Here is a 20,843-nt window from a genome sequence, read left to right as displayed (position 1 = left end):
GCACGCGCTTCAGCTTTGTCTCCATCTCTGTCCCTGTGGGGACCCGCTTGCCCTTGTCTCCAATCTCTCTCTCTCTCCTCCATGTCTCATCCTTGTCTCCATCTGTGTACCTGTATCTCTCTTGTCCCTTTTTCCAGCACTATTTCTGTCCCTTTTTCTCCCTGCTTCCTCTCTTCATCCACGTCCCCATCCCAGGCTCCGTCTCTTCCTCGTCCGTGTCTCCATCCCCCTCCTGGGCCGCCTCTGTGGTCCCCGCCGGGATGGGACCTCGCTGGGGGCGGGGCCGAGGGGCTGGATCAGAATAACTCGGTTATCAAGACGAATTGAATTAACTTCTTCACAGGAGCGCCGCCAGGCCTGTCTCCCCTCCCTCCTGCGGGGCCGCAGGTGGGGAGGCCGAGGAAAGGGGTTGGGACCCCCCAGCCCGGCACTGTGGCAGAGTGAAGGTCTGTCTGGTCGGGATTGAGACGCGACGGGGACTGTAGGGATGGGGCCCCGCACTGCCCCGCCCTGCGCCTCGGGAGCCCAGGGAGGGCGGCGCGGACCCTTCGGAGTGGGGGTCTGGGGTAGCCGGGGGTGGGGCCTGAGCCGCCCAGGCCCCGCCCCGCAGAGCCCGCCCGCCCCGCCCCCTCCGCGGGGTCCTGAGCGTTAAAAGGCGCGCGGGCCGGGCCGGGCTGCACTTGCATTGCACCGGGGCGGAGGGCGGCCGCGACGGGGCGGGCGGACTCGCGGGCGCTCAGAGTCGGCCTCGGGTCCTCGGCGCCAGGCGCTCCAACCCTCATCCCGACCCCCACCCGGCCGGGAACCCCGACCCTGACCCGGCCCGGCCCGGCCCCCGCCCCCGACCCCCGGGCCGATGGACTACTCCTACCTCAATTCGTACGACTCGTGCGTGGCGGCCATGGAGGCGTCCGCCTACGGCGACTTCGGCGCCTGCAGCCAGCCCGGCGGCTTCCAATACAGCCCCCTGCGACCCGCCTTCCCCGCGGCTGGTCCGCCCTGCCCCGCGCTCGGCTCCTCTAACTGCGCGCTCGGCGCCCTACGCGACCACCAGCCTGCGCCTTACTCGGCAGGTGAGCCCAGCCCCGGCCCAAGCCTCCCTCCGAATCCTGCGGAAGCCCCAGCCCCTGCCCTATTTGGCAAGTGATTGCGACTGCCCCCACAGCGGCCCCCATCCTTGCCCTCCAACACCCGCGGGATCCCCAGCCCCTCTGGAAGACGGGGTTCCCCTTGGCAGAGTTCAGCCCCACCCTCTCATCCCCTTCCTCTTCCTCACTGCCAGATCCCTGTCCTGTGCTCTTCAGGCCAGGGAAATAGATCCCTGGCCCAGCCCCAGGCCCCTCCCCGCCTGCAAAGTCTGACCACCAAACCTCTCCATCCCCGTATCCTTGGAAGATGCCCCCCGGCTTAGTCCAATCAGATCCCCATCCCTATCCCCACCCCACTTCATGTCTGACCCCCAGCAAGAGCTTCTGCAGCGGCTGAGCTGCCCAGATGGAAACCTTCCTAGAGCCCCAGCACCATCAAGCCCCTCCTGCCTGGTTTTGAACCCATCCTGCCTGTGTTTAGACCCTCTTGCTCCACTGAAACCCCAACCATCGCTTGCTGGAAGAAAAGCGTGCCCAGGTCATTAAGCCATTTTCATTCGCCCCCCCTTCCCCCTGGAGACTCTCCTAGCTAGAGTCCTGCAGAACCCAGAAGCAGCCCCCCACTATCTCCAAGCCTCTTGATCCAAGTCCCCATCTGAACCCTCAACCTCACAGAGCCTTGCAGCCATCCCGATCTCTCCGGTTAGAGTCCAGGCTGCCCCACCCAATCTCCTTATCTCCTTCCTTCCGGGGAAGACCACTGGGACCCAAGTAGAAGATTGGAGCCTGAGGGGTGGGAAGGGATGGTGAGATAGGGACCCGGATTTGGAGAAATGAGAACCAGCAAGATGGATCCAAAAACTGGAACAGGGATGGGGAGATTGGTACTCTGGGCCAGATGAGGACGGGGATTGGGGGTATAGGGTCAGGAAATGGGGTATGGGCCCCACTGAGATGGAGTTCTGAGATGGGGAGAGGAGAACAGGTATAGAGAGGTATGAGCAAAAGTGGGAAGACTGGGGACCCTGGGAGAAATGAGGGACCCAGGGTTGGGGAGATGGAGATAAGAACTAGAGGTGATGGGGACAGGAATTGTGGGAGATGGGGACCAAGGAAGACTGGCAACAGAGATGAGGAAGATGGGACTAGGAATGGGGTGTTGGAGACAAGGATCAGGGGGAGATCGAGAACTAGGGATATAGGACAAAGATGTAAGATACTGGGGACTCCTGAAGAATATGGAGACCTAAGCAGGGTTGGAGACAAGGATGAGGAGATACTGTCAGAAACACTGTCTGTGGGGGCAGTGGGGCCTGGCATGGGGTAAAAGGGAAACAAGGATGGGAAGAGTGAGGGAGAGGGGTGGGGCTGGCTGTGGGGCAGTTGAGACACAGAGGTGCCTGGGAGGAAGAAGGGCAATGAAAAGATGAAGGAACCTGGGTCTGGATGGGGAAAAATAAGGACCCTTTTCAGTGGGCACAAAGAAAAGAATGGTCCCAAAGGGGAAAGCTGAAGAGAGATGTGGATGGAGAAAGATGAGGAAGAGGAGAGGACACTGGAGGAGAATGGGATGTGAGATGGGGCTGAAGAAATGAGGCCTGGGAGGGAAAGAAATGACAGGGGAGAGGGAGCCAATTCCCTACATGGCAGAGAGTATGTGCCAGGGCTCAAAGTAGACCTAGGCCAGGGAGTCTCAGTCACCCAGCTCCAGAACTGGCTACTGGGAAGGCCCACGATGCTGATGAGACCTGGCAATCAAGGCTAAGGTGGACAGAGCAGGACCTGAAACCAAGCAGGGCAGACTGACCAAGGCGGAAGCACACCATAGGGGAGGTCGGCGGAGCAGGTGGGCTGGAGAGAGGGAAGGGAACACAGCAGAGTACCAAGGACAGGTCAGCCGTCCTGACCTAAGGATCAGATCTTGATTGCCTCGCTGCGGCTCTGGGGCTCCAGGTCCGCCTGCGCCCTGTCCGCCTTCACTCCTGCCGGCTCCACTGAGAGATGGGGCAGACGCTCTCCGTTCGAGACCGAGGGGAGGAAGCTGAGGGGCTGAGTCAGGCGCGGGGAACGGTGAGCGATCGCAGGGGCAGGACACAGCGGGCTGAGCTCGGCCCCTCATGCCCCCACCCTCGTTGCTCCCCCCTCCTGCACACACCCCTAGTGCCCTACAAGTTCTTCCCGGAGCCGTCGGGCCTGCATGAGAAGCGCAAGCAGCGGCGCATCCGTACCACGTTCACCAGTGCACAGCTCAAGGAGCTGGAGCGCGTCTTCGCAGAGACTCACTACCCCGACATTTACACACGCGAGGAGCTGGCGCTCAAGATCGACCTGACTGAGGCTCGCGTGCAGGTGTGTGTTTGCGTGTGTACGGAAGTGTACGTGTTGGGGGGGATGGGAGGTTAGTGCCCGACACCTGGGGGCCTCGGGAAAGAGGGCCCTGGCTCGGCTCGGGTGGCAGGCAGGGGCAGCTTGGAGGTGGAGAGCTGGGGCCAGGGGCCAGGGCACAGTCCGGGGGTGGTTGGGCAGGAGAGGATGGGCAGCGGGAGGAGACAGCGGGCCAAGACTTGGCAGACCTGAGGCCCTCTGGAGAACTGAGCTCTTCAGCCCCCAGGATTTCCCCTCTGTTCCCTTAGTACGGCCAGGCATGTAGAAGGATGCTAGGGAAGCCTGGAAGCTTCCCAAGTGGGTAGAGTGGGAGCCCCGGGCGGCCTCAGTGCCAAGGCAGGCGAATCCCAGAAAGCCAGCCAGTGCCTCCATGTCCCCTCCCCAGCTCTGCAGCTGTGAGATCTCTGAGCCTGGAAACCCAGGGCTCTGGGCAGGCGCAGGGCTGAGGAGGGTCCGCCCAGGTGGACTCTGTTGTCTGTCTTACAAATCCAAGTGGAGATGTCCAGCCGGTCCACCCTTACTGGAGACCCTGGACAAAAGGTTTCCCCTAGTACCCCACCCCTTCTCCACCGCCGTGGGACACTCCAGGTGGAAATCCCTGGAGCTTCTTGTAGGAAGGAATTGGGGGCAGGGCTTTGGGTTATAAGGCAGCGAAGGCGGAGTCCCCTCCAGGAGACCTGGAACACTGGAGCCTGCCGGGTCGCGGGGGATCAGATCCCCCAGGGGAAGACCAGGAGGGAGGGGCAAATGGAGGAGAGGCCTCGAGCAGAGAGACGGAGGGCCCTGAGCCAGGTAGTGGAGGGCCGAGGGGCCCACGCCCAGGAATCTGGTAATAATCCTGATCCGACCCCTTCCAGACCGAGGGCTCCCGCGCGTCTCGCGGCCTCGGCCTGACCCGCCCCTGTGCCCGCAGGTCTGGTTCCAGAACCGCCGGGCCAAGTTCCGCAAACAGGAGCGTGCGGCCAGCGCCAAGGGTGCGGCGGGCGCGGCGGGCGCCAAAAAGGGCGAGGCGCGCTGCTCGTCCGAGGACGACGACTCCAAGGAGTCCACGTGCAGCCCCACGCCCGACAGCACCGCGTCGCTGCCCCCGCCGCCCGCCCCCGGCCTGGCCAGCCCGCGTCTGAGCCCCAGCCCGCTGCCTGCCGCCCTGGGCTCCGGGCCCGGCCCTGGCCCCGGGCCCCAGCCGCTCAAGGGCCCGCTGTGGGCGGGCGTGGCGGGCGGCGGGGGCGGCGGGCCGGGCGCGGGCGCGGCGGAGCTGCTTAAGGCCTGGCAGCCGGCGGAACCCGGGCCCGGGCCCTTCTCCGGGGTTCTGTCCTCCTTCCACCGGAAGCCTGGCCCGGCCCTGAAGACCAATCTCTTCTAGCCGCCGGACTCTGGAGGTGCGGGGCCTGCCCCCCAGGACCTGACAGGGTCCCTCCCCATCCGGGCGCCCGCCTGGAAGTGCCCACCTGCCCCACCCCCTACCGTGTCCCACTCCTGTGTGCCCTCCCCAGCTTCGGAGACCGAGTCAGGGCCTCTCGTCCTCACCTACCGCCCCAGCAGAATGGGGTACTTTCACCGGAGAGCCCCCCCTTCCAGCTTGGCTTTCTTTGAAACCGGGATCAAATAACCCCGCTGGAACTTGAGGGTCCTCAAGCAGAGCAGCAGCCTGGCTCCCTCCCCTGGCTCTGCAGCTGGCGGGCTCACTCTTCACCCTAGCGACCAGCCCGCTGCCCCAGCCCTCCAGTCCACCCGCACTGGTCACCGTTGGGATAATAAGACGCCCGAAGGGTCTCACTGCCAATTTAGCCCCTCCCGTTTCCAGCCGGTCTGGCGCAGAGGTTAGGCCTGTTCAGAGAAGAGGGGCTGGCTGCCAGGGCATCGGGACAGAGGGGTTTCCTCTTTCTTGAATTTTTTGTTTGTTTTTGGTTGTTGTCATTCTTTTCCTTTGAAAAACTTGTAATTTATTGAGGTGAGTTTTGCTCAATCCAAATAAAACTTAATTTATTGAAGATGTAACGCTGGCAACCCTTCTGAGTACCCAGGATGGGGGATAAGCTGCCTGCAAGAGCCCGTCCCCGCTTGCAACCAGCAAGGAACCCACTGCTGCCACAAATCCGCAGCCCGGGGTGGTATAGACAGGGAGACAGTGAGAACTAAGCAAACTACCACTTTATGGCCCAGATCCTTCTCCCCACCCTAACCAGCCCCGATAATATTAAAGTGCCCGCCCTCCCTAAACCCACGCAGAAAAGCTTAAATAAACCCCAGCCCGGTCCTTGGGCTATTCCTTCATTTCCGGACGGACACCCCCAGAATGGGGGTTGGGAAGGGTCCTAGCTGAGCTCCACCCCCCTCGTGGTTCAGGCCAGGTGGAGGGCAGCAGAAACGGTGAAAGTGGGGGCCCAGACGTACCCAAGTGGACCCTACGGGCACCCCTGAGGCTGGGAGTAGGGATTCAGAAAGGGAGGTCAGCACCAGAATAACCAAAGTCCTCGGTAATCTCGGCAACTGACCTGCGGAACCCTGGGGCGGGGGAGGGGCAGGATGTCCTAATTAGGGCATTCCAAACGTTTGGGCAGTGGGGAACGCAGATCCCCAATAAATAGGCGGAGAGGTACTGCCCCACCCCTCACAGCTTTTCAACTTTGGGGCTATGGCTGGGCCTTAGTTGGAGGGTGGGAGCAGGGGTGCCGAGTCCGCAGCTTCGCAGCGCCACCGCTATCACTTGCTGAGCTGCAGGGTGTCCAAAAGGAGGCGCTTGTGAGCCGGGTCCTGCACCCCAGCCTCCTCCAGGTCCTCCTCCGTGATGTCGCTGTAGGGGTAAGAGAGGCTGGGAGGTGGGCGAAGTGGTCTAGAGGGCCCGTAGCTCCGCCCCGGGGCCAGCCCCACCCCATCCGCCTCCAGCCCCGCCCCCACCTGAGAAACTCCAGGTCGTCCCAGCCATTGTGCACCAGGCCCTCCTCATAGCGCTCCAAACCGATGGCCCGCAGCCAGGCGCCCATGCCTGCCTCGCCCAGCCCGCCGGCCCGCCCGCCCTGCGGGCACGGAGCCTGAGGGAATAGCGCATGTCAGGGGGAGCACCGAGAGCACCCACCCGGAGAAGAAGCCCCTGCAGCCACATTCTACTACAGGCTCTAGAGGAAGAGGCAAAAACGGGCTGATTCAAGTTCCCCGCCCCCCACCTCCCAACTCCCCAGTACCCAGCTCAGGGCAGAAGGGACCCCATTGAGTGTCGAAATGGTGCCATAAAGGGATACCACTGTCCATGGGCAAGCACACACCTCAGGTACACACAGATAGCCACCCCTGGTCCACACACCTCCTCTGCCAGGTCCTCCTGGATGCTCTCTCGGATTCGAGGTGGAGGGAAGCTGAGAGGCCGGCCATAGTCCGAGGGCAGTCCCCGGGGCGGCTGCAGCTCCAGGGGGCCTGGCAGAAGCACTGAGCGGCCAGGCCCAGCTGGAGCATAGTCCACCTCACTCAGAGTCTTGGCCATCTGCAGCACGGAGCAGGAGCGATCGTCCCCACTGGCTACCTCCCCCAGGAAAGTACTGGTAGGTGAGGGGCCTGGGGGCAGTGGGGGTCTTGGATGGGCCTTGGGAGGTGGTGGGCCACGGGCCTCACCCCCACTGCGGCCCCGGACCACCGGTCCTGGCAAAGGATCCAGGCTGGGGGGCAGGAAGATGGCCGAGTCTGGCAGGGGTGGGGGTGGAAAGTCTGGAGGGGGCAGTGTGCCCCCAGACTCCTCATCTGATGAGCTCCCCTCTCCCACACGGGGGTGCCGGTGGCGCGCGAGCTGTGGAGCAGGCACTGTGATGGCCACTTTGTTCTTGGTGGCCGGTGGGACAGGGGCCCTGGCAGGCGAGGGTGGCTCCGGGGGCAGCAGTTGGTGGGGGACTCCTTCAAGGACGTAGTAGGCAGGGTTATTGAAGCTGTTCTTGGGTGGGGGGGCTGCCACCCCTTCCGGCTCTGGAGCCCCCTCTGCCTTCAACCTGGGTTTGGGAGCAGGATAATCAAGTCAGGAAGGCAATGGATACAGTGGAAGGAGAACTGGACTGGGGGTCAGGACCGTGGGCCCCTGGTCCTAGGATTGCACGTGACCTTGAGCACATCACTTTCTCTCTCTGGCCCTTGGTGTCTTCACCTCTAAGATGCAGGAGACTGAGTGGTTGAATAGATAATCCTTGAACTTTCTTGCCTTCCTTGCCAAGATTCTCAGATCCTTCTTTCATGACTTTGTGAAAGTCCTGAGCTTACATCAGTGAAAACAGGTGCCAGAAGGCAGGGCGACAAAGGCCTTTGGTTGGAATGGCCGGCTAGGGCATGAAATCCTGTGAAGGCGCCTGAGGCCAATCTACTGAGGAATTTTACCCAGGGATTCAGGTTAGTTTTACTCAAGCCTGAGGATAAAACCAAGGTGACCGATAACAGGTGAAGGTGAGTGAAAAAGCACCAAACCGTGGCTAGGAACTTTTATTTAAGTTCAAGCAACAATCGGATATAATTAGGAAGCCTCACTTTCCTCGAGTATGATCCACAGAACACTAGTTCCCCAGGGTATTAATAGTCACTGTGTGGAAAAGAAGTTTCCTGGCTGGTTAAGTTTGGGAAACTATACTCAACAGCGTTGAAAAGGGGGTTTCCTTCCTGTCCACATGCTCAGAGCTTCTGCAAAACTAATGTGCACTGGGACTACCTAAGAAAAGAATCTAGTCAGAACCATTCCCCAAACTCATTTGACCACCAACCCGTTTCCGATGGGGCATCTTGTAGGACAGTGTTCCAAAGTATGCACCGAAGGAAATGCCATGCTGAGACCAAACAGAAAACCCAAGCTAAATTTGGAGGGAACTGTTGCAGAAACAACTTCTAGTTCTATTTTTTTAAGGCAGAGCCGGGAAGAAAGGCTGACTGCTTCCTTGGACTCAGAGAGCCACGCCTCGGGGAGGCCTGGATGGCCAGAGTGGCCATAGGAGCAGAGCCCCAGCACCCCCAGCCATGGGGCATCATCTCACTCAGGCAGCAAACGGTCCCCGGGCTGGCCCTGAGAGCCAAGCATAGCAGTAGATGAAGTGGGGGCGGGTGGGGGGGTGTATAACAGGTTCCTTCTCTCACCTGGGCGTCAAGGGCTCCTCCCGGGAAGCAGCTCGAGGTGGGGCTGGGGGCCTCCCAGTGGGTGGTGGTTTCTCTGGTTCTTCGAATAACTTAGACAGTGGGCAGGAGGCCTCTGCAGGGGCTGGCTTGCGGTTCCCTGACCTGCCAGGGGTGTATAGGGGTGAGATGAGGTAGAGACTGACCCAAAGCACCCAGGCACCCCTTCATGGGACACCCAGCATAGTCCCAGTTCACCTGGGATCCTGGCTGCCTCGAGACACAGAGGGGGCTTTGCTCTTTGCTCCTGCCTCATCCTTATCAATGCTGATCCACTCTGGGGGAGGAAGAGAAAGAAGACTCAGAGGGGACCTGGGATCCTGGACCCTAGACACCCCCTGGGCCTACCAGCAGCCCCTTTCCAGCTACTCCTGAAGGCAGGCCCACTTTCAGGCGTTGCTACAGAACTTCCAAAGATTCCAGGGATTCTAACGTGCCCTCCCCCTACCCGCAGTCCCCCCTCCTAGACCTGCCCACACCACCCCATCTCATGCCCCATATCCCTCCCAATGGAGCCCCCACCGTAGAGTCGCTCACGGGTGCCCAGGCGCTCTGTGGGCACCCGCACCTTCATGGAGCCACGGATGTTGCCTGTCTCCTCGCCACGGTGGGACAGGAAGGTCAGGAACTGCTGGGCTGTGCTGCCAATCATGGACTTGAGCGCCACCACGCACTCCCCTGAAGGGCAGATGGGGCAGACAGGGCAGACGGGCAGACTGTCGAACCTTTCTAGAGTTCTGCTTGGCTTTCTGTGCCTCTTGGGACCTCTCCCTGCTCCCCCTCCATGCTCCCCCTCCACTTCCCCCCCTCACCATAGGATTCGTAGCCATCCATGGACTTGACCGTGAGCAGGAGGTGCTGGTCCTGCAGGTACTCAATATCAGCCAGAATTGGCTTGAGCTGGGGAGCAGAGAGGCCTAGTGAAGGACAAAGCCCCAACGAGCCCCTCCTGCCCATGACACTGCTCACCCCAACCCTCAGACTCATCCAAGCTCACTCCCACTCAACTATTAAGGAAAGATCCCAAATCCTTAATGTAGAAGACATGGCCCTGCATGGGCCTTTCCTAACATTTATGTAGTTAATTTTCTACATCCTCAATGGCCAACACAGGACCTGACATTGAGCAAAGGCTCAAAAAGTGTTTATGAATGAATGAATGAATCTGTAACTTGGTCCCACACCTCCCAAATAAAGCAAATGCCCTCACCCTTACTCATGCCTAGCCCCACCACACAACACACACACACACACACATACACACACACGCACGCACGCATGCACCATATGTGCTCTTTCACACCTCTCCCTGTGCCCTCACCTACAAGCTCAGACCCTGCCAAAAGCCTCACCGTGGGCAGCTGGCGTGAAGACCACTGCACCTTGAGGAAGTTGATGTTGTCACTGCTCTGAGCATCATTCTCGAAGCTCTTCTTGTACTCTGGGGTGAGGGTAGGGGATACCCAACTGAGTGCCACCTCCTGTATTCCCTTCTGCCATCTAGGGGGCTGACCGCTCTGGGCCCCCGGGGCCTCCCCATCCCTCTTGGCCCACACTCAGCCCTGGTCCTGCCTCTGACCCTCCAGGCAGGTGGAGTAGAACTCAATGAAGAACTTGGTGCGGCTAGCTGTCTTCACGATGGCCTCAATGCTCTCAAACTCAATGTAGGCCTGGTCTGAAGTCTTTGAGAGCCCTGAGGGGCAAAGGGAGGAAGGCAGTGAGGAGGGCTGAGAGGGTGACAGGAGGAACAGGACAGACACTGAGCCCTGGGACAGGAAATCAGGGGCCCTGGCAAAGGAGGCAGGAAGGCCAGGAGGGAGGTACCTCCCCCATCCCAAGCAACCAATGGGGAGGCCCCAAAGCCCAGATCCTGGCCCAGACAAACAGAGAGCCCAAGGATGAGAGACCATCTAAGAAGGGGGCTGGGGAACAGAATATCTGCAGGGACTGCCTGCCCACAATCCCCCACACTACTAGGCACACTCAGGGGAACACACATGGCTCCAGGCAAATAAAGACACATACACATGTGTTTACATTCATATGAATACACTCACTCATGGGCAGGCACCTTTCACGGTGCCCTGGGTACACAGACACCCTCACACAGTACATATTCAGAAACATTCTCGTACGTACATATACCCAAACACACACATACACACAGAGATAGTCAAACTGTTTCACATCCCCAGAGCAGTGTGCCCACCCACCCACCAGCACATTCACAACAGTCACCTTTCTTGGAGATGAACTGAGAGGTAACCCCAACCTCAAATGTCCCGAACACGGGGGAGTGGTCGCTGGTGACGATGTCATCAGTGCAACCTGGGATTAGAATGGGAGCTCAGAGGCAAGCTCTTTCCTCTCTGCTCCCGCTTCCCAAAGCTAGGGCAGCACCGGCATGAGGACCACCCAGGACAGCCCATCCCCCTGTCCAGGAGACTCTGACCATAGGAATTGCAGATGATGTGTGTCTCGGGGTAGGATTTCCAGAGAATCCGGTCACACCATGAAGGCACATTGGTCCGGACCTGGGGCAGGGGATGTCAGCATGGTCAGGGCAAACAGCTGGGGTGGCTCAGCATGAGGGCCACCACACAGCTGCAGGGCTGATGAGGCCCAACACTCTTACTACACCAGGCCCCAGCACCCACCTCCCTTCTTGGGTCCTCATAACACCCAGGATCGTCCACCCTACGGCCTTAGAGGGCCCAAGGAGCTACAGGAGTAACTGCCCAGACCTTGACCAGACACGCACTCCTGATTCACTGCAGCCCAGGAGTCTCCCAAGGCCCCCCTACCCCTGTTCCCTTGGCTCACCCCAGTTGGCTTCTGCTTGTGCCAGGCATACGTGTCCCGGGAACCCCGCTCATAGCGGTAGGTGGGTGGGAAGGAGATCTCTTCCTCACCTAGGGAAGGCAGGGAACGGGTAGGGGTCAGGGCCCTAAAGACACAGGGAGACCATACGGGCCCTAGCCCTCAGAGACCTGCCAGGCCCACACTCACTGAATCGAAGGAAGACTTTGTGCTTCTCGCGTTCCAAGTTTAGCTGGTCCACCCTGAGCAGTGGCTCAAACTCCTTCCTGCTGATGTAGTTGAGGATCTCCTGTGGTGAAGACACAAGGGCTGGCAACTCCCTCTTAAGCCAGAGCCAGAGATGGGAGCCCAGCTGGCCCCCAGCCCAGCTTCCCTCCTAGCCACCTGGCAGCCCTCTTTGCACCTGGATGTCCATGTCCAGGCGGTAGTTTAGGTCCCCAAACCAGAAGAGGTGAGTGAAACGTAGAGAGATGTCAAAGGCACTGAGCTGCCGGTCGCCCAGCGAGAGCAGCCGCAGGATGTCCAGGTAGTTCTGGTTCCGCCTATGGGGGGTAGGGGGATGTCTCCAGGGTCAGGGGCCAGGGACCGGCAGGAAGGGAAGAAGTCTCTGGGGTCGGGGCTGGGGTACAGATCAGGGTCCCTGGGGACAGAGGAAAGGGCTGGAAACAAGATCAAGATGAGGGGCAGTAGAGGACTCTTGAGTTGGGACAAGGGAGAGGGCAGTCTTGGGGACAGGGATGCAGGAGGGCCATGGACTGGGATGTGGGAGAGGGACTAGGTCTCAGGTGAATAGGGAATGAGGGTAAAGACTTAGAAAGGTGCCCCCTTACCGGGCAGTTTTCTCATTTCCTGAAGTGAGGTGGCAATTCACAAAGCCAAATGAGGTGCCATTGAACATGAAGGAGACTCCCACGGCTCCCTTGTTTCCTGTCCAAGCAAGCAAAAGAGGATGGCCTGCGTCACCTTTGGAGGGCTCCCAACTCTCCCCTCTGCCCCCATCCCCCGAAGCAGCAGTGGGAAGATCCTCCCCACCCTCCCAGAGGCTACAAGGCAGACAGGTCTCTAAACACATCCCCCCTTCCTGGGGGCCACACAGGGCACGCGCAGTTCACGTGGACAGCCTGAGTCTCTCTGCATGTGTGAACAAAGCCCCTAGTGATCACAGGGGACCCCAAGGGTGAAACTGAAAAGACCTGCAGATTCTGAGCAGAATCTCTGCCAAGGGAGCACTGGACCACCAACCAAGAGGCCTGGGCACTAAGATAGCTCCACTACATACTAGCTGTGTCACCTTGGTCAAGTCACTTGGCAACCCTGGGCTTGAGAGCTTTGGGTAGGTTGAGTTTTATCATCTATGAGATGGAGATAACCATCCTGGCCCTGCCTTCCTGGTGGTGCTGGAAGACATTTAGAATATGAACATGCTTTACAGAGTTCAAAGGGCTCTATATAGGAGAAAACTGAGACCACCTGAAAGGGGGAGACTATGAGCTGGAGAGGAAGCAGGAGGTATGGACAGAGGGATCCTGGCCACCCGCTCACCCAGGGTGTTGGCGATGCCGGTCTTCACACTGGATGTACTGACATGGCTGATTCGGTTCTCATGCTCTGGCTTGACCAGCACGGCTACCTTGATGTTCCACAGCGACTGCATGGCAATCTGGGTAGAAGGCTCGCGGTTACCCCTGCCTGGGGCTGGGGCACTGCCGCATTCCATGCCCCCACCCCCATCCCCGTCTATACTGGAGAGGGCACCGTCAGTCACAGGATAGGAAGGGCTGCCACCCCTTTCTCCTGAAGGGCCAGAGAGAAACAGAGCACATTCCTATAGCATGAAGCACTCATTAGATTTCCTAATGGATACCCTGGGGGCCAGAGGGAAAGGCAGGCAAGTTGTGCTCCCCGGGTGGCCTGTGGGGTCAAGCAGGATCGTTTGGGTTGGGGTCTGAGGAGGGGAGACTGGACAGCAAGACCCTCTCTCACCGGGCGGTAATCCAGATCTGTGAGCTCCTTGAGGCCCCCGCGTAGCAGGTCCAGCCACTCGCGGTCACCCACCGAGTTCTCCTGGGTCCCAAAGACATAGATGTCATGGGGTATGGTCACCGTGACCTCATCCAGGGTCTTCCCTAGACCCTTTGATGTGAACCAAGATGTCACGTTTTTTGGAGGTGGCACGCTTCCTGGAGGTGAAGGGGATGGGGTGATGGTCAGGCCCCTGACCCTGACCCCTGACCTCTCTCCCACCCCAGCCCTACCCGGGCCTGACCCATGTTCCAACTGCCTATGAAGACAGAGATCATGTCCGGCTCATCTTGCTTGGAGTGCTTGTTCTTCATGAGCTGCAGTAGCTGGCAGAAGGCCTCCCGCTTCTGGGGGGACAACAGCCAGTTGAGGGGGGGTCCCTGGTAGGTGGCAGGTCCCATGAGGGGAGGGATACACCTGTCTGGTCCACCACTGTACACCCACTACTCAAGCAGAGGACAGCTCTCAGGAAATGTTCACCAAATGAACATCTATCTGCCTCTACCCTCGGGCCACCCATCTCCATAGGTACACTGTCTGCCCTGTCAGGAGGGACGGGTCACCTGCATCACACATTTCCTCTCCTTCCGGGCCCCAGGAACCCCTGCAGGGGGCCAGCCCAACACGCTGCTCACCCGGGCGCTGACAAAGATGAAGTCCTTGCGCTGTGTCCGATCCTTCTCCTTCTCAAACACGACGCCTAGCTTGTTCTGGACACGCTGGGACTTAATGAGCTGGCGGACTAGGGGATGGAGGGCGGTCACACTGCACTGAGGCCCGGAGGCTGCCCTGCCCGCCGCCCCCCCCACCCAAGGTCAGGCCCTGGCTCACTGCGGTCATGTGTGAAGGTTGTCCAGTCCTCCTGTGAGTCCCGCTGCCTCCGCAGCAGCACCAGCCGCCCGCCCTCCACATCCACGCTGAGCGTGAACTTCTGTGACTTCCCGATCTTGGTCAGGTCACCCAGGGTCACATCTAACTTCACCTGCAGGTCACGAGGTGGGGGGCTGCTGAAAAGACCCCGATCAAGTACCACCCCCTCCACCCTCCACCGCCCTTTGCCCCAGGGGTCCCCCGAACACTTCTTTGCATACCTCAAAGGCCTGCACAGGCACAGTCTTGGCCTTACGTATAGCCGGCTGTGGCGGGGCTGGCGGGGCCGTAGAGCTCATGTCCTGCAGGACCTTCAGTGCCTGGGGCGAGTAAGGGCAGGCAAGGTCAGGGGATGTGCAGAGAGCGGGGACTGGGAGGGAGACGGCTGACAGTGGGGTTGATGCTGAGGTGTACACTGGGGGTGGAGATCGCTTAGGTCATTGCAAATAGTTGGGGTCTGGTGGGTCAGGTCAGAGGTCAGGAGCCAGGCTACCTTCTTCTGGATGCCCGACAAGAAGTCCTTTAACACCGACAGCTTCAACACCAGGCTCTCCAGCTCCTGCTCCCCAGTCTGTGCTGGATTCTACACAGAGGAAGGGTAAGACTGGTCCCTGAGGCCGCCGAACAGAAGGGTCCCCCCGGCCCCAGACATCAACCCACTCCCCACAGGCCCCCACCATAATCCCACCTGCTGCTGCAAGAGGCGAGTGACCATGGGAGAGCTCTGCTGGTCGAACACCTTGGACAGGATCTCCAGACCCGCCAGGACCTTGTCCACCTCGCTAGGGGAGACGACCGGTCAGAACTCCCCGCCCCGACCCAAGGACAGGGAAGGATGGCTGAGTGTGTAGCTTCAGCCTCCACCATAAGGATCCAAGGGTTCACGGGTGAGGAAAATTCAGGAAACGACAGCTGAGTCCCCGTTCCGGGCCAGAGAGCAGAGGTCAGGACATCTGTGCAGGGGGCAGGGGGCAGGTGAGCACGGGTCAGAGGAGAGGCTGCATGCGCAGTGTTGCGCGTGCCAGGTACCTGTGCAGCCTCCGGCACGAGGTGGCAAGGGTGCGGGTGAGGTGGGGCAGGTTGCTGGCTCCGCCTCGCACGGCCTCCAGGTCCAGTCCGTAGCTGCCCTTCAGATACTCGTGCGAGACAGTGCTCAGCCCATTGGGAGCACTTCAGGGAGGGGTGGAGAAGTCGGTGAAGAACCTGCTGGCCCTGTCCCGGCCCTCCCACCCTGTCCCTAGAGGAGGTGGTACTGGCAGTGATCAGAGCACCATGGATCAGGGTGTCTTCCCCTGGGGCTGAGATGGGATGAGGGCCCCTGGGGGTGGAGTGGGGGCTTAGAAGCCCCCCGCCCCCATGCGGACAAGGTTCTCAGAGGAGAAAGGGGAATTCCTGTTCCGTGTGGAGGCTTCTGGTCTTACCTCTCAGCAGCTGGAGTTGTGGGAGTCTCAGGGGCTGCTGGGGGGCTGCCGGGCCCCACGGGGGCAGAAATACTGGTAGAGCCAGAACGTGGGGGCAGCGGAGGCTTCTCATCCTCCCCATCTGTGAACAGGAGTCAGTGAAGTATGGGGGAATGCTGTGTCTTCAGATGCTTCCATGGAAGTGGGGTAAAGGGCCTCAGCATCATGGGTAGGAGCAGGGGGGCTTCAGGGGAGGGGGGCTGAGAAAATGGGAGGGGAAGAAGCAGGCAGCGCCTGGGGAAGGGGCAGGGAAGGCATCTGCACGTGGCAGAGTGTGCAGCACCTGAGACATCACGGTCGTCAGGTGGGTCTGGCTCTCGCTCCCGCTCCACAGGCAGCAGCAGGGCACACACAAGGCCCTGGTTGGGCTGGGCGTACAGGCCAATGAGCTCGCCCAGGGTCTGGAAACGGCGCACGGGCACGCCCTGTGAGGTCTGCCAATCAGCAGGGGTGGGAGAAGTGTCAGCCAGCTGACCCCAAGTTACAGGGTGGAATCAGGGTCAGGGGCCAGACTCCTACCTGCACGGCCAGGAAGTCTTCTCCATCAGGTAGGATTCGGTATGTGTGCACGTGCTTCTGATACCTAGTGACAAAGCGAGGGTCAGAACCTGTCGCCCCTGGCTAGGGCTAAGCCCCAAGGCATGCCTTCCTCCTGCTACCAGGCTCAGGACCCAGCTCCCTCAGCTTGGTTTTCCTAAAACCCTTTGCTCAGGCTGCTCACGGGTTAATGATGAGGCCAGTCCACTTCTATCCTGCTAGTGTTGCCAACAAGAGCAGGAATGACCAGCCTCCCCCCCCCACCACCACTCCCGCCCCCCTCCTGGCCACCTCTCCACCCAGACCTACATGGACTCCACACCCACCACCGGGCCCGGGAAGCAACAGGCAGCTCTTTTGTGGCCTCCACAGCTGTCTAAACAGCCCCTCTGGACTGTGGTACCAGCTCTGGCCCCCCGCCAGAGTAAGAGTGCTCAGAAGCCTGGTTAACCTCTGTTTGCACACATAGGAGATGTGCTAACACACGTGTGCGCCTGCTGTCTGTGTTTACGTTGGTGTCTGGCTCTGCTGGAGCTGGGTGCATTGGGGGCCATTTTGCTAGGAAGTAGGCAGGTATCCCTGAATTATCCCCCCTTCCCCAGATAGCAGGAAACTAGGACGACCCAAGGGGGCCCCCTGTGGGAGACCCAGGCCTCTAAGAGCCCCAAATTGAGGAGGGGCAAGAGGGGTGCTGACAGATGGCCGCAACAGCTGAGCAGGTGACAGCTGAGCCAGGCCTGGGCAGCAAAGGCCTCACTCAGTAGGGATGGAAGTCTCCCTCTGCAGCCAGCCCTCAGGTAGGCTTACTCAGGGGAGCCACCCAGGGCCCACGTGTGAGCTGGACAGGAGGGGGGTATTGGCGCCAGACAGGACCAAATGCCCATTTGAGGAGACCCACAGTCCATCCCCTCCACTCAAGTAGGCCCCCCTCAGGAACTCTCCTGGCTGCTGATGGGGAACATTCTGTGCAGGTGTCTACGTGTGTACCTCTTTGTGGACTGTATTTACAACAATAATAGCATCCTATTTACTGAGCCCTGTCTTTGTGACACCCTACAGATATTATCTCATTTTTTAAAAAAGATTTTATTTATTTATTCATGAGAGACAGAGAGAGGCAGAGACATAGGCAGAGAGGGAAGCAGCCTCCTTGCAGGGAGCCCGATGAAGGACTCGATCCCAGGACCCTGGGATTGCAACCTGAGCCAAAGGCAGACACTCAACCACTGAGCCACCCAGGCACCCCCCTAGATGTGATCCCATTTAATCCTTGCATTTTGATACAGATACTAGTATCATCCCCATTCTCCAGAAGAGGAAATAGGCTCCAACAGAAAAGAAATTTGACTAAGGCCACAGAGTAAGTGAAAGACAAGAGCTGGGACCTAAAGCCAGGGCAGAGGCCCGTGCCTGTGTGGTGGCCAGCTGGTCAGATTGCCTGTGCTTGTGCGAGCAGGGGTGTGTCCTGAAATGTCACCCATGTACCTGTGGGTACGTATACAGGTAAGCAAGTATATTTCTGATCACCTACCCCCGGGCTTCTACACCATTTCTGACCCTCCCCCCATCCCTGGGCTCTTGAGATGCAAGTAGCCAGAGTCAGCTGGCAAAGCTGAAGCCCCCAACACAGACAGACCCTCATTCCACCCATTTCCTCCCCTGGCAGTGGAGCCAGGACTCTCCCCTCCTGGGACAATAATGTTCCTCCCCCAGACACAGGCCCAGCTGTCCCCCTCCCACTCAACAGCTGACCCAGCACCTGCCTCCCTCTCCTCCCTAATTAGGGGGTATGCCTCGGAGGGGGCTGGGAGCATCTGCCGAAGCTGTCCCTTGTTAGTCTCTCCTGGGCATCAGACTTAGGGCATAAGCTGAGACTTAGGGAGCCCTTCCTCTTCAGATCCCCAGGTCAGGGGTCCTCAACCCCAACACCACTAACATTTTGGACTGCACAGTTCTTTGTTGTGAGGGGCCGTCCTTCGTATTGCAGGATGTTTGGCGGCATCACTGGCTTTTACCCACTAGATGCCAGTAGCACTATCCCAGCTGTGACAACGAAAAATGTCTCCAAATATTGCCAAATATTCCTGAGGAGTAAAACCAACCCCTAAATGAGAACTACTGACCTAGGTCAACGCACCCTCCAAAAAGTGAGTAGAACAGATGGAGTAAGGGACAGAAAGATGGGGGTTTGGGAGGGTTCACAGGGCTATGGTGGACTATAACCCGATCCTAACAACACTCACAGGAGCCCACCTAGTATTAGACCCTGGGGCACAGGAGACAGCTGAGGGAGAGACTCCAAACCCACCAACTCACCCAGAACCACTGCCACACACAGCCGATGGGTACAGGCACAGGACGAGACCCACTCCTAGAGCTGCCAAGTCTAGCCCCTCATTCTGCACCCATAGGTGGGGCTAGGGCCGTCAGGATACCCAGGGCCCGGGCACACGCACATGCTCATTGATTTGTGAAATAATATCACGGCCCCATAGAGCCTCCTCGACCCCTCCCTTCTTCTCAACACCACTCTGCCCTCAGTCCCTGACATCTATAGCCACACTGGTCCCAACCTCAGGCCTGGGGGCATAGCCAGGATCCCTAAGGAAGCTGCGGGGCATCCTCACTCACGCGTTGGTCTCTCTGGCCCCAACTCCCTCTATGCCTACCGCTCACTCAATCCCCTATAAACAGAGCTACAGGCAGTCCTGGAATGCACAGCCACACGTCCTCACCCCTCCCGCCCCGTGTGCCTGGAGGGTGCCTGGGGGTCTGCCAGAGGCTTCCACCCTGGCTAGCTGGACCCTACCCACTCTGCCCTCCAGGCCCCAGAAAGTGTCCCCAGACACAGAGCAGGAAGGAAGTACCCCTGCATCCTTCCTCAAGCCCGGCTGGAAGCCAAGTCCCCACTGCTGGGGGCGCTGGCGTCCCACTGTCCCAGGCCCTCCGCACCCAGCAAGGGCCCCGGGGCTGCGCCCCGCCCGCCGGGAGCCCCAGCCCCACTCACAGGACACAGAGCGCGAAGGCTCCCGCCACGCTCTCGCTGTCTCGGACCAGGAAGCTGCCATCGCGGCCTGCCCGGGCCAGCAGCTCCTCCGCAGCCGCGCGGCTCAGGTCGCGGTGGTACCAGGCGGGGGCCGGGCTGCCCAGCGCGCCCCCGGGCCCCGCACCCCCCGGGCCCGGCGCCCCGCAAGCCGAGGCCATGGCGCGCAGGGCTCAGCGCCGCCGGCGCCCACCGCCCCGCGCCATCCGCCCCGGGTCGCTCGGGGTCGGGCCCGGGGCCTGAGGATCCACGGACGGGACCGAGCCCGTGGTCGGGGGCTCCGCGCCCCGCCGCGCAGGCCGCCCCGTCCGCCGCGCCGCCGCCGCCGCCGCCGCCGCCGCCGCCCGCAGCGCCGGCCTCAACTTGAAGAGAAAGAAAAGTTTGTTCAGAGGCGGCGGGGGAGGGGCGGGAGCGCAGCGCTGAGCCGGGCGGCCGGCCCCGGCCCCGGCCCCCGCCCCCACCCCTCCGCCGCCGCTCCGCCCGCCGCCCGAGCGCCCCTACCCCCACCCCCTCCCGGCGGGGCCACGGCCCCCGCGTTCCCGCGCGACGCGGGACCCCACACCACGGTGATCCTGCCCCGCCATCACCACCCCTGGGAGACCCGGAGGCCCAGCCCCCCCACGAAGGTCAAGTTCCCCCACCCGGCCCCTGGACACTTCGCGATCCCAGCCCCCTCTCCCGAGAGTTAGCCCCCTCCAATAATCGCAAGGACAAGATCTCCAACTCCCATAAACGTCTAACTGCACCCCAAATCCTTTCTGTTCAGCACCCACCTCCCCCGCAGCCTCAAAGGGTCGGGCCGAGTTCTCGAAACCCGCGAGGGATCGAAGATGAACCTCTTCCCACCCTGTCCTCGGCACCCGAGTGGCCCGGACTCCCAACTCCCGTGAAATCCAGGCCCCCCCTAGACCTGAGCCCCCAAACTCCGCCGGGTCCAGTCCGCGACCATTCCCGCGGGGGGATCCCCCTCCGGGGCGCCCTGATCTCCCACAAACGCTCAGACAAGGTCCGGCGTCCTCGAGTCCCCACGCACCGTCCCCGGCGACCCCTCGCAGCCCGGGCAGGGCCCTTCCCCCCTCCCGGCCAAGTTCCCTGGCACCATCCCCCATCCCCGGAGGCCCGGGCCGCGAGGGGTTCAGCAGCCCGAGACCAGCACCGCCCCCTGCCCTAGAGGAAAGTTCCCTCGGGCCCCCGGGCCCCCGACTTCTCCGCACAGCCGCCGCCGCCGCGCGCAGACCCTCACCTCCCGGGCCGCTGGGCGCCCCCTCCCCGGGGGAAGCGGCCCTTGACTCTCAGCGGCCACTTAAGATGGCCATCCTCCGCCGCCGCACCCCCTCGTCTTCCGCCCCGCCCGCCGCTCCGCCCCCGCGGCTCTCGGCGGAGCCGGGGGTAGCACCCCGCGCCCCGCCCTCCCGGCCCCGGGTCTCGCCCCGGAGCCGCCGACCCCGCCGAGGGACCGCGGGCAAGTCACGGCTCCTCTCCGCG

General features: G+C 60.8%; 2 protein-coding genes across 2 annotated transcripts; one reads left to right on the top strand and one right to left on the bottom strand.

The window, feature by feature from the left end:
• The first annotated feature begins 348 nt into the window (after window positions 1–348).
• PHOX2A (paired like homeobox 2A) lies at window positions 349–5,314 on the top strand. Its single transcript, XM_041730333.1, has 3 exons — window positions 349–1,073; window positions 3,250–3,437; window positions 4,387–5,314. The coding sequence occupies exons 1-3, from the start codon at window positions 857–859 to the stop codon at window positions 4,834–4,836; spliced, it is 855 nt and encodes a 284-aa protein (XP_041586267.1). The 5' UTR covers window positions 349–856; the 3' UTR covers window positions 4,837–5,314.
• A 125-nt stretch (window positions 5,315–5,439) lies between these two features.
• On the bottom strand, window positions 5,440–20,722 carry INPPL1 (inositol polyphosphate phosphatase like 1). The gene is made up of 29 exons (XM_041730332.1): window positions 20,602–20,722; window positions 19,323–19,720; window positions 16,298–16,361; window positions 16,062–16,212; window positions 15,740–15,860; window positions 15,348–15,488; window positions 15,007–15,100; window positions 14,812–14,901; window positions 14,540–14,638; window positions 14,280–14,430; window positions 14,084–14,190; window positions 13,693–13,795; window positions 13,410–13,606; window positions 12,969–13,086; window positions 12,257–12,353; window positions 11,830–11,968; window positions 11,616–11,715; window positions 11,430–11,518; window positions 11,059–11,140; window positions 10,845–10,934; window positions 10,186–10,299; window positions 9,959–10,047; window positions 9,419–9,506; window positions 9,129–9,284; window positions 8,805–8,883; window positions 8,571–8,711; window positions 6,775–7,447; window positions 6,372–6,505; window positions 5,440–6,267 (listed from the first exon to the last, which is right to left on the bottom strand). Exons 2-29 carry the CDS (start codon window positions 19,517–19,519, stop codon window positions 6,177–6,179), a joined length of 3,795 nt encoding a protein of 1,264 aa, XP_041586266.1. The 5' UTR covers window positions 19,520–19,720; window positions 20,602–20,722; the 3' UTR covers window positions 5,440–6,176.
• Between the last annotated feature and the right edge of the window lie 121 nt (window positions 20,723–20,843).

Source organism: Vulpes lagopus, chromosome 15, assembly GCF_018345385.1.
Source record: "Vulpes lagopus strain Blue_001 chromosome 15, ASM1834538v1, whole genome shotgun sequence".
Taxonomy (NCBI): domain Eukaryota; kingdom Metazoa; phylum Chordata; class Mammalia; order Carnivora; family Canidae; genus Vulpes; species Vulpes lagopus.
The sequence above is the reverse complement of the archived record's forward strand: the minus strand, read 5'-3'. Positions and strand labels throughout refer to the sequence as shown.

Excerpts from the sequence above, each read along its gene's own strand:
- PHOX2A (XM_041730333.1), top strand. The coding sequence starts at position 857 with ATGGACTACTCCTACCTCAATTCGTACGACTCGTGCGTGGCGGCCATG. Across the intron at positions 1,074-3,249 it reads GCCTGCGCCTTACTCGGCAG|TGCCCTACAAGTTCTTCCCG; the intron begins GTGAGCCCAGCC and ends ACACACCCCTAG. Across the intron at positions 3,438-4,386 it reads TGACTGAGGCTCGCGTGCAG|GTCTGGTTCCAGAACCGCCG; the intron begins GTGTGTGTTTGC and ends CTGTGCCCGCAG.
- INPPL1 (XM_041730332.1), bottom strand. The coding sequence starts at position 19,519 with ATGGCCTCGGCTTGCGGGGCGCCGGGCCCGGGGGGTGCGGGGCCCGGG. Across the intron at positions 8,884-9,128 it reads CACCCGTGAGCGACTCTACG|AGTGGATCAGCATTGATAAG; the intron begins GTGGGGGCTCCA and ends TTCCTCCCCCAG. Across the intron at positions 6,506-6,774 it reads AGGAGGACCTGGCAGAGGAG|GCTCCGTGCCCGCAGGGCGG; the intron begins GTGTGTGGACCA and ends CTATTCCCTCAG.